At 61.5% G+C, this 11,898-nt stretch overlaps 1 protein-coding gene across 2 annotated transcripts; it reads left to right on the top strand.

Moving 5' to 3' along the window:
• Window positions 1-8,151: 8,151 nt before the first annotated feature.
• LOC130160385 (transmembrane ascorbate-dependent reductase CYB561) lies at window positions 8,152-11,349 on the top strand. 2 transcript variants are annotated; one of them, XM_056362783.1, is made up of 6 exons: window positions 8,152-8,366; window positions 8,993-9,200; window positions 9,410-9,508; window positions 9,579-9,682; window positions 9,762-9,919; window positions 10,585-11,349. In XM_056362783.1, exons 2-6 carry the CDS (start codon window positions 8,999-9,001, stop codon window positions 10,781-10,783), a joined length of 762 nt encoding a protein of 253 aa, XP_056218758.1. In that variant the 5' UTR covers window positions 8,152-8,366; window positions 8,993-8,998; the 3' UTR covers window positions 10,784-11,349. The 2 variants fall into 2 exon arrangements, with proteins under 2 accessions (XP_056218758.1, XP_056218759.1); XM_056362784.1 differs by lacking the exon at window positions 8,152-8,366 and adding an exon at window positions 8,821-8,886.
• Window positions 11,350-11,898: the final 549 nt, after the last annotated feature.

The following is an 11,898-nucleotide window of genomic DNA, read 5'->3' on the forward strand; positions in this document are numbered from 1 at the left end:
CTGGCCTGAGCTTAGGACCTGAGCTGGCTAAGCCCATCCCCCCTTGTTGGGACAGCCCCCCCCCCCGGGACACAGTGGACACCTTCTGTGGAGGGGACACAGGGAAACCCCTTGACTTGTTGGTCCCACTGGGCACTGCAGAGCAGCTGGGCACTGGCACAGCTTGGCCCCTCGACAAGGCACAAGTCCTCTTGCCAGGGCTGGGGATTTTAGGAGCCTGCAACTCTCTGCTGTCTATTAAACCTCCCTCCAAAAATCACAGCTTCCCACCCTGCCCCACCACCCACCACCCACGTGGGCTGATGCGGGCACCTGAACATCCTTCATGCCCCTGACCCAAAGCCCACAGGGGTGTGCAAACAGCACCAGCACTGCCCGCGAGCCCGGACATCACGGGGCCAGGGCAAAGCCAGCGTCTGCCTGCCTCGCCCTTGCTGACCCCTTTCCCTACTGACCACAGCTCTCTGGAAACACCATTTTACTAGGAAGTTGCAAAAAATGGTTGGTTTGGCTCCAATTTGGCTGGCGACCAAGCGCCGATGAATGGAGATTTCCTGCGCCCCTCCAGCCTCTGTTCCCAGCTACACCGAGGAGGGGTTTTCCCAGCGCTGGGGCGCTGCGGCACAGCCTCCGACACTGGCGGGGTCTCGGGTGAGCAGCACGGCCAAAATGTGCTCTGCAGTCTCAGTGCAACACTGGTATCCAGAAATCCCAGTGAGGAAGGCCTTTTCCAGGGCTGGTGTTTCTGAGGGGTGACCCCGCAGTGGAAGGGTGGTGCTCCATCATTTTGAACGTGAGCATCTTCCAAGGCTGGTGCAAGAGGGGCAGCCCTGGAACTTTGTGTTGGACAAGAGGTCCTCTTGATGGTCACACCTCCAAGGGTGCCCACAGCTCTCTGGCAGCCCATCCTATAAAGCTCCAGCTGGGATCAGGCAGAAGAACTTCCTACATGCAGGAGAGTGCTGACAGGTGAAGTGGCTGTTGGCCCAGGAAGGCAGGTCAGATGCCTGCAAGCTTGAAAATGCCTGTTGGTGCCTCTGTGCTGCCCCAAATCCATGCTGTGCCCCAGCACCCACCAAGGATGGGCTCAGAGACACCCATGGGACACACTGCAGAGCAGGGGACCAGTCCTTGCTCTCCCCACCCTTCTCAGGGGTGCTGGGGTGGGTGATGGACACCCATCTGCTCCCTGCGTGCAGGGTACCCAGGGCGTCACAGACCAGAGGGACAGGAGGTATCAATGGATGTGAAAAATGTGTTGCCACGGAGACGGATGCTGAACAGCTCTGGGGAACGCGGGCTCTGGGGAAGCTGGGTGAGATGTGGTGTCCCTGGAGGCTGCCCTGGGCTAGGAGGATGCTACCCATCGGCTTGCATTGCCATCACCAGCTGCATGGAGACGTTGTCCTCCCCCTCCCCGGAGCGCGTGTGCGTGGACACGTGTGTGATGGCCAGACGATCACTGCAGTGCATCAGGGGTGCAACTGCAGCGGTGCCTCACTTGCGAAGGAGTACAACTTGCTCTTGGCATCTTGGATAAGCGCCTTGGCTTGCCAGACCTGCAAACTCTCCCTGCGCACTGCCAGCAGTGCTGGCAGGGGCACCCACACGTGCAGCCCCCAGACCCAGAGTCCCCAAAATAAGGAAATAAGGAGTCTGACAGCAAATATTTCATAGGAAAGCTGTAAGGTATCAATCATAATAGCAGTGTGACAGGAGAGGGTGAGGAGGGCTGGTTGTGCGAAGGAGCAGGTATTTGGGGATGGCCCCAGTGCTGGCTGGGAGCTTTGCTGATTTTTGTGTATACTCGAGCCTTATGGGGGGTCTTCAATCCTGTATCCCCCCTCTTTTATTATAAACCACATTTTTGGCTTCCCCCCCCCATTTCTCAAAGCATTCAAAGGTGCTTCAAAACTCCTGTCTGATCCACCTCTCTGTTTGAGCCACCAAGGAGCTGCTGGGTGGAGAGGAAAGATTCCTTCCTGATCTAAACCTCAAAAAGAGAGAAGAGCTTTTTTTTTTTTTTTTTTTTTTTTTTTTTTTAATTTGGTGTGCAGCCTCGCATGTTACTTTTCCTGATGGCTGTGGTTTTGTAGATACAATGGCTCCTGTGCCACTTGGTACGAATGACTGTGTGTAGAATTTTTTTCCCTCCCTCTCCAGACCCTGAGTTTAAAAGCTCCTGCTTTATTTACTGATGAATTAAAACAATTGTCATACTGTGTAATTTTCTAAGCTGCTTTCCCAGATGCAGTGATGCTGCCGTGAGGAAGAGGGGAAAAACCACCTCTGCAGTCCAAATTTTTCATCTAAACAAATAGCTTTTTTCTGCTCTTAAAAAAAGAAAACCAACAAAAAAAACCCAAACAAAGAAAAAGAAAAAGAAAAAGAAAAAGAAAAAGAAAAAGAAAAAGAAAAAGAAAAAGAACAAGAAAAAGAAAAAGAAAAAGAAAAAGAAAAAGAAAAAGAAAAAGAAAAAGAAAAAGAAAAAGAAAAAGAAAAAGAAAGAAAGACTCAAACCCAAGGGTTTTTTGCTATTTATTTCAGGCCTGTGGTCGCTAAAATAATTATGAAACATTAGAGTAAGTGCTGTGGCCATTCTATGTTACCTGGGCTTGGGGACTGGGATGGCAAGAGGGACCCAGGAGTCCTTGCTCCCAGGTTCTGCTGTCTGACTGCAAAATATCTCTGCCGAGGGTTTTTGGCAGCACTGCGGAGATGTTTCCAGCTTTTCCCTGGATCAAAGGTGTATTTAAAGCCTGGCATGTCCTTTCTGCATGGGGACAGGGTGTGGTGGGCTGTGCGGAGCTCAGCCCCAGCCCCGGAGCAGCGATCGATCGCTGCTTTATCACCAGAAGTGCACACTCAGCTCTTGCTGGAGTCTGAGCGCAGCAAAAAGGCTCCTGTTTGGCACAATTTCCACCCTGCCCCGCAAAAATGCTTTCCAGCATGTGTCTGCCCTAGGACAAGGGTTTATGGCCGTTGAGAGGCTGTCCCTGGTGCGGGTGTGGAGAACCTGGATCTGGGCTGGCTGCACAGGGCAGCCTGAGCAGGACCACGAATTTTCCCCAGCCTCTGCGGGGGGTGGCTCGGTGGGGCTGGAGGTGGGTGGGAAGGGGCTGGAGCTGTGATTTCCACTGTAGCATCTTCTCAGGCTCCAACCCCCGGGCTGGGACCAGCATCAGCAGCCTGAGGATGTGCTATGATATTGCAAGGCTCCGAACATGCAGCGTGCTGAAGGTGGCCATTTGCTCAGAGCTCCTAAGTGATGCCTGTGTCTTGGAAGGGTTGTAAATAAACGCAAGACCCCAATAGTCGGACCCTAGGGAGCCCTCAGCCACAGCACAGGAGATGTGCCCAGCGCCAGGCACGTGGCTGGGAGCATCACTGGGCAGGAAGTAAAAGTGCGGCCAGAAATCGTCCCTCCTCCTTCATATCTCATCCTTCGTCCTTCATCCTTCATGCCTCCTCCTTCATCCCTCATCCTTCACCCTTCATCCCTCATCCTTCCACACCCCCTTCCTCACCAACCAGCAGAGCTGGGCACCGATATGAGGTGAGCAAAGAGGCCAACGTGTTCCCTCCACACCCATCAGCCCAATAAAACGCGGCAAAGTCCATTATGTCCTTGTTTTTTTCCCCTCTTTAATAACCAAAACCAATCCCGGCCCCGAGGCGAGCGAGCGTGACTGCTTCGGGAGCATTAATCATCTGCTGCCATCCCAGTGTGGGTTATCGTGGCTGTTTATCCAAGCTGCTATTAAAAAAATCGCCATAAATGCGCCTTCAGCCTCTTCTGAAAGAGATTAAGTGTTTGCACCGGCTGCGCTGATCGTATCGCCTGGCCGGCTCAGCAAAGTTGTGTTCCCAGTGAGGAGGAGGACAGGGCAGCTTAATTGCTGCCAGGAGGAAAACCAGGGTCTTTTCCAGTAGGGCTGCTCCGACCCCTGGCCTGGGAAGGAGCCATGTTCCTGGGGAAGCTTCGTGCCAGCTGGGAATGACCCATTTTTTAGCCTTCGCAGGACCCCAGAGAACTGGGGACCGAGCCCCTGACATGACCCAGCGGGACAACTTGTGCTTAACCCCGAGCTACCCCGCAACCACTCCCTTGGCAGCCACAGAGTGTTCCAAACAGGAAAAACTTTTCTGTTTTCCTCCTGTATTTAGTGGAAAACTGTTAACTTTGCCCCAGGTTTGGGGTTTCATGGAGAACTGCAGTGGCTGGGGTTGTTTCAGGTGGCAGCTCAACTCCTCCGAGGCAGCTGGGCTCTTGAATTGCAATCCTCCGGGGAGGCATCTTGAAAATTAGCATTTCTTAGCGATAAAAACTTGATTTAGGAAGGAAAAAAAACCCCAAACCAAAAGAGGTTAGATCAGCAAAATGGTAATTTGATAATCTCTGGTGGAGGGAGGGGAAGCCACCCACGCCATGGTGGGGGTGAGCAGCTGGGGAAGGGCAGGAACTGCTGGTTTTACCATGAATTACCAGTTGATGATGCTCCCAGTGATCTGTGGGTACCTGGCAGCCTGGGACAGATCTGGAAAGGGTGCTGGGCTTGGCCGATAGCTGGGGAGCTGCAACAGCGTCTGCTGAGCCACTTCAACTCCTGAACCTGCAGGAAGCTCTGGCAAGCCTCGAGCATCCCTGGGCATCCCCAAGCAGCCTCGAGCAGCATCGAGCATCCCTGAGCATCCCTGAGCATCCCCGAGCCCTGCAGGTCCATGCCAGGCCAGCCAACCTGGCTCTGCTACCTGACTGGCACATCACTGGCCCGGCAGCGCTGGAGGATTTCATTATCACCAGCTCAGAGAAAGCTCAGGCAGTTTTAATAAAGTCATTATGTCCCCAACAATGTCTTTGATTAAAGAGCTGGTTACAAATGGCTTGCTGTTCCCCCGTAAGAGGAGGGTGCGGGCTAGCACCAAAGGGGCTCGTTTGTCCCTGAATCTGTTGCCACCAAGTCCCTTCGCCCGTGGCAGCTGGTGCATGGAGCCCTCAGCAGACACCATGTGCCACCCTTGGGTTTGTCCCTGCTGTGTGGATGGATGGGACAAGTGACCGTGTCCATTTAATCATGTAGGGTGAGGGCTGCTGTGCCTTTTTGGCTGCTGAAAGCTGAGATAGTTCAGCTGGGTGCAGTTACAAACATCCATAAAGCTGTTCCACAGCGTATTACGAAAGCTCTGTTCTCTGCCGGGGCCGCAGCTTTCTGTCTTGCCAAGTATCCTAAAGGATGAACCCCTGAATCTCATCCCCTGTGAGGCTTTTCCAAGGGTCTCAGTGGGACTGGAGGTGGGGGGGATCCTTCCCCTGCTCATTCCCGGACACCCGGCTGGCCCTCTCTAGCCTCACGGCTCAAGGGTCATGATTTATAGTGGCTTTTATGGCTTAGCTGATTATCTCTCGTAAACCATTCCCTGGAGCCGGGATGCCAGCGCCCGGCGCGGGCTGGGGGCAGTGGCGTCTCCTGGGGCAGTGCCCGCGGGGCATCCTGCTCCGTGGGGCGGTTGCCGGTGGGCAAAGGCTGGGGATGGTGGCCCGAGGACTCTGCCCCAGGACTTTGCTCCAGCTGGGCCAGGTCGCCATCAGGCCCAGGGTTCCCCAGGACATCGTTTCTGCTGAATCACGCTGCAGCTGCTGTGCAGCTCCTGGGATGCTGTGCTGGGTGGAGGGGGGACACGGGCCCCAGCAGGACCTTTGGGTGCCCTGGCGCGGGACGTCTGAGCAGGTGGGACCAGCCCTGCGGGGACAGGCTGGGGCACAGCCCTGTGACAGGTGGCTGTGCCGGACCCCACCAGGTGGCTGGGTGGTGGATGCTCTGGCTCCCATGGGTGCTGCCGGGCTGAGGGGGCCCCAGATCCCACCGGCCTCTCCAGGAGTGGGGATGTGCTGGCTCCCGTGGGTGCTCTGGCCCTTGGGGAGCCAGCGCAAAGGGTGCTACTGGCCTTACTTGCACCGTGACAGGCTCCTGCAGCCCACGGGGGTCCCGGGCCAATGCAGCTCACGGGGGTCCCGAGCCTTTCCCCTGCAGCCCAATGGGGTCCCGGGCCATTCCCCTGTAGCCCACAGGGGTCCTGGGCCACTGCAGCCCACGGGGGTCCCGAGCCTTTCCCCTGCAGCCCACGGGGGGTCCCGGGCCACTGCAGCCCACGGGGGTCCCAGGACTTTGCAGCCCACGGGGGTCCCGAGCCTTTCCCCTGCAGCCCACAGGGGTCCTGGGCCGTTCCCCTGCATCCCACGGGGGTCCCGGGACCCTGCAGCCTACGGGGGTCCTGGGCTGTGCCCCTGTAGCCCACGGGGGTCCCGGGCCGAGCTCCTGGCGCCACCTAGTGGCGCACGGGCGGACGGACAGACGGCCACAGGGCCACAGACGGACACGTGGCCGGACAGACACGAACAGCCAGACAGACACAGCGGGGACGGGGGTTGGTCTGGGGGTGCTGCCCACCCCAGCCCCCCTGCCCGCAGCTGGGCCGGGAGGAGCCGGGGGAGGGGGATCCCCGCATCTCCCTCATCTCCTCCATCTCCCCCCATCACCCCATCTCCCCCTTCTCCTCCACCCCCTCCCCCTTCCATCTCCCCCCCTCTCCCCCCTCTGGGCTTTTCTCCCTCGGGGACATCCCTCGGGGGCGGGGCGCGGGATGCAACTGGCGGTGCTGGAGGGGCTCCCGGGGTGGGCAGGGGGGCAGCTGGAGGAGGGGGGTCCCTGGGGACATGTCACCCCACTGCCAATCCCCGCTAGGCCAAGGGCACATCACCCGCTGCCGGGATCACTGTGTCAGGGCTAATTAAGCCAGATCCACGCAGGCCCCTCGTTAGCGGCCCCGGGGTCTCATCCAGCCGGGCTGTGGGGTTCGCAGCCTGGGGCGCGGGGGCTCAGGTGGGCAGGGGCAGGGCCGGGCACAGCGGGGGGGGCCCACCAGGATGCCGGTGACTCACCCCTCGGGGGCCACCCCCACAACACACAGACCCCCCCCCTTCAGGGTGACGCCACCCCCCTCCCCTCCCGGCTCCCAGCCCGCAGTGGTACCCTCCCTCCGCAGCGGTGCTGGGGGGTGCAGCCCCCCCGCTTTGCCATCGCTCTGTTGCCTTGCCAACGCGGGTCCCTGTCCCTGGCTCAGACACTGTCACCGCTGGGCCTGGCACAGGCGGCACCACCCGGCACCCACAGGTAGGGCGGGGGGGTAGGGGGGCAGCTGCACGGGCATCCACCTCCCCCCCCCCCAGTACATCACTCAAGTCCCCCCCAGCTCTGAGCTGCAGTCAGCCCCCTCCCCTGCATGAGCCAATAGCCCCCCTGGAAAGCACAGACCCCCCACCCCCAGGGATTTCGGAGGTCCCAGCCAGAGGCCATGGTGAGGGGCTGCAGGGTACACAAGGTGCTCACAGCATCACCCTCCCCAGGCCATGTAGGAAGGGTTTAACCAGAGACACCCCCTCCCCAAAAAGTGGGGAGCAGCGGCTTTGCCCTGGGGGCTGCACTTGGGGGGCAGAGCTGGGGCAGGGAGGGGACAGGGGGGGCTGTGCGGGGGTCCCGGCTGTCCCAGCGCTTGGTGGTGGCTGGCAGCAGCGGACGGGGTAATTTTAGGACCAACAGGCAATTCCCAACAGGCGCCTCCCTGTATCCTGCTGCCAGGTCCTGTGGTTGGGGTGGGGGGGGCGGTTGGTTGGGGTGGGGGGGTGGTTGGTGGGGGTGTCATTCCCTGTCCCTCTATCCTCAGCCCGGCTGGGGACCACGTTGGCCCCCTGTGCAAGTGCCAGCGGGGCCAGATGTTTGCAGCTGGTGGGAGGATGCATGGGGCTGCATGGGCACCCATTTGGGACCCCCACCGGAGCCAGCAGCCCCACGGTGGTGCTGAGGGTGTGGGGCAGGTGGCTGTGATGCAGGAAGGAGCTGGTGCCTCTCGCTGCCCCCCCCACCTGGTCCCCCTGCCCGACCCACAGAGCCCCCCATGGCCCCGGGCGCTGCGGCCGGCATGGGCAGGCAGCCTTTGCTGTGCAACCTAATGGGATAATCCAATTCCCGTAACCCACTTATCCGGCTGATCCAATAAAGGTGGCTGGGAATAAAGTGTGTGCGTGGTCTTAATGCATCCCCCCCTGACCCCCCCAGCCCTCCATGCTCCCCCCAGCCCTGGCAGCAGCCTGGGTCTGTCTGCTGCAGCCAGTGGCTGCTCCTCCCCAGAGGCAGCCGCAGTGGGGGCCAGGGCAGAGGTGGGACCTTGGCCCCTTGGGGCTGGGACTTGGTTGGTCCAGGCTGCAGGGGAAGCAGGAGAGGTGGCTGTGCCAGCGGAGGTGGCTCTGATCCCCAGGCCCACGGGGAGCATCGGGGGATAAGCCAGCACGAAGCGTGAGGTGGCTGCAGGTGGGTTGTGGGGATGTGGGGCAGCCCTTGAGTGGGACTGTGGCTGGGTGACACCATGTGTCTCTGTGTGTCCCCCCCAGAACGGGGCTTGCTCAGCCCCATGGCCCCAGGGGCCATCACTTTTTTCATGGAGGGGGTCCTGAGCAGCCTCGCTTGTCCCTGCGCTGCCTAGAGGACTAGTAGGGTTTGGGGGGGCGTTGTGGGGCTCTGGGGGTGGGTGAGCTGGGCAGGTGGCAAGGGTGGGACATGGGATGGGCATGGAGTGGGAGGGATGGGGATGGTGGCACAGGGATGGAGGGGTGGTGTGTGGTTGTGGGGCTGGGGCAGGAGGGCAGGGGCAGGGGCAGGGGCAGGAGGGCAGGGGCAGGGGCAGGTGGGATATGGGCAGGGGCAGGAGGGCAGGGGCAGGAGCAGTGACAGGAGCGCAGGGCTGGCTGCGCCATGATGGCCAGGAGCCACCTCCGGGTGCAGGTGACGCAGCCGCCCCGGCAGCACCAGGAAGCGTCGGGCGCGGTGGCAGGTGAGGCGGAGCGGCAGACACCGCCCGCAGCAGGACCCCACACCGGGGCGGCCGGGACCCCCGCTGCCCCGCAGGGCCATTCGCTGCCCCCCCTCTGTCCCCGCAGGCCGGCATGGACGGGGCCCCACCACCCGCCAGCCCCGCCGGGCTCTCAGCGTACGTGGCCGTGTCGCAGCTGCTGGGCCTGACGCTGCTGGCCACCACGGGCGCCTGGCTGGGCCGCTACCGGGGCGGCGTGGCCTGGCACAGCCCCCTCCAGTTCAACGTGCACCCCCTCTGCATGGTGCTGGGCATGGTCTTCCTCCAAGGTGACGGTGAGCAGGACAAGCGCCCTGTCCCGGCCGCAGACTGCAAAGCCCCCAGAGCTGCAGCCGGGCAGGGAGCGAAGGGGACAAAACGGTGACAAATGAGGCTGGGAAGATGCCCCAGGACCCCCCTACCTGTGTGCAGCCCCCCTGGGAGATGCGGGGTGCTGGGGAGGTGGGGGACCCCCACGGGTGCTCACCTGCCCTCTCTCTGGCAGCTCTCCTGGTCTACCGGGTCTTCAGGCACGAAGCCAAGCGCCCCACCAAGGTGCTGCACGCGCTGCTCCATGGGCTGGCGCTGGTCATCGCCCTCGTCGGTGAGCGTGGGGGCCGGGGCGGGCGGGGGGGCCGGATCGGGCCCCAGCGGTGACGGGCTCCTCTCTGCAGGCATCGTTGCTGTCTTCGAGTCCCACCGCAGCAAAGGCATCCCCGACATGTACAGCCTGCACAGCTGGTGCGGGATGGCCACCTTTGTGCTTTACCTCCTGCAGGTGAGGGCTGGGGACCCCCTGCCCCCCCCGGCTGGGAGGGGACCTTGCAGCACCCCGTAACACCCCCGTGCCTCTGCAGTGGCTCCTGGGCTGTGGTTTCTTCCTGCTCCCCGGTGCCTCCTTCTCGCTGCGCAGCCGGTACAAGCCCCAGCACATCTTCTTCGGCATTGCCCTCTTTGCCCTCTCCATCGCTGCCTGCTTGCTGGGCATCACCGAGATGCTCCTCTTCAACATCAGGTGGGTGGCCAAGCTGGGGGTGGTGGTAGCCCCCCAGATCCCCCTGACCCCCAGCAAAGGGCTGCTCCAGCTTTGGGGGGTGGGGGGGTGGGGGATGGGGGGCAGAGCCTGGCCCCTGCTGGGCCAGTGGCTCCCTGGCTATTAAATGTCCCCTCAGGGCCCTTAGTTCTGCCGCTGCTGAGTCACTTCCCAGGTGATGTTTAACAAGCGTCAGCTCCTGCGACAGCTTGCCTTGGGGATGGGGATAAACCACCCCCCCCCCACCTCCCTGCAGCTGGGGGTTTCAGAACCCCCATGGGATGCTCATGTCCCTGAGGTCTCTGTCCCCGCAGCTGGAGGACATGGCGACAGCCCCAGCTGCACATCAGGGTGCCCCCCAGCCCCAGCACCGTGGGGACACAGCTATGGGGCATCCCAGGAGCCACCTGCCTCTGGCAGGGGAGGTGCCCATACCCCTGCTGTAGGACTGTGCCCCCAGTTTTCTCTGCTGTCACCGAGAGTGTCGCCGAGCAGCACACGGGCACTCCCCTCTTGCTCTGCTTTGCGGGGAAGGGACCTTTCCCAGGGTGTGTATGCTGAGGATGAGGATGAGGAGGGGGCTGCAGCCATGGTAGCAACAGGTGACCCACACCCCAAGGCTTGAGCATCCCCCTCCGCCCTCGCAGGGATTCCTACAGCCACTTTGTGCCTGAGGGTGTCCTGGCCAACACCTTGGGGGTGCTGCTGGTGGTCTTTGGGCTGGTGGTGGGCTACGTGTTGACGCGGGATGACTGGAAGCGCCCGCCGCTGGCTGAGGAGCTGGCCCTCTCCATGGACTTCAAGACCCTGACGGAGGGCGAGAGCCCCGGTGGTGGCAGCCAGTGACGTCCCCAGCTCCCTGGTCCCCAGCACGGGCTCCTCAGGGTGTCCCCCTGCACCCCAGCCCTGGTGTCTTGGGGTCACCCAGCTCAGGGTGATGAGAACAGCTGGGGAAGGACACGCTTGATGTTGTAATGCTGCTTGTTGGGTTCAGCCTTGCTTGGCCTTCACCTTCCTCAGCTCTGCCCCACACAGCCCCAGTGACCCCCCGAGCCTGCCCCCAGCCCCACGGGGACAGCCGTGCCACAGGCAGGGCCAGGGGCTGGCAGCGGTGCTGGGGCACGAAGGACAGGGGTCCCGGGGGGACTGGGGAACAGGACTCCAGATTTCCCTGCTGCGAGCGGCTGAAGCTCAAATGTCCCAGTGCCGACGGGCAGAGGGGACATTTGCCATCACGAGGTGTCCCGCTGGCCAGCAGCACGGCTGTGCGTGGGGACTGCTCCCCGCAACGGGCTCCCCGTGAGCTCGGAGCAACCCGGTGCCTGCGCAGGTTCAGCATCTTTGTATCCGAAATGTTTCCTCCTCTCGCGCGATGTGTTGTCTGCTCAGCAGATGCTCCCAACCTAATAAATGTTTGCAGCTAACCCTGTCCTCCTGCCGTCTCTGCTCGCCCAGCTCACCGTTCCAGGGTCCCCCTAAGCTCCCCCGGGGGCTGGGACAGGAGCTGCCCCCGGGGCTGGGGAGGGCAGGGAGGGTGTCCGGGATGGGGCTGTCCCACCGGGCCCGTGCAGCCGGCACTGCAGAGCTCAGCAGTGGCTGCATGAGGGACCCCATGGGGACATCTCCAGGGTCTGGCCACGCACTGGATATGCCCACGGAAGTGGGGGAGACCTGCTGCCATGAGAAGGTGCATCCCTGAGATGTGGGCTCGTCTCCTCTGCTGAAAGCATCCCCTCTTCCTTCTGGGTTACGGCACAGGCAGCTGCCCGGGTGAAGCTCCTGGATCCCAGTGCTGCGAAGCAAATGCAGCCTCCGCCAGAGGCACGAGCCCAGGCAGGGGGGCTTTGCCCACCACAACCCCCATGAGCCATCTCCTTCCAGCGCTGCCCATCCAGCCCATCCCAGCCGCTGGAGGCAAGGATGCTCACAGCTGCGAGGGGCGCTGAGCTGCAAAACCGAGC

The sequence above is a fragment of the Falco biarmicus genome, chromosome 17 (assembly GCF_023638135.1).
Source record: "Falco biarmicus isolate bFalBia1 chromosome 17, bFalBia1.pri, whole genome shotgun sequence".
NCBI classification, from domain to species: Eukaryota; Metazoa; Chordata; class Aves; order Falconiformes; family Falconidae; genus Falco; species Falco biarmicus.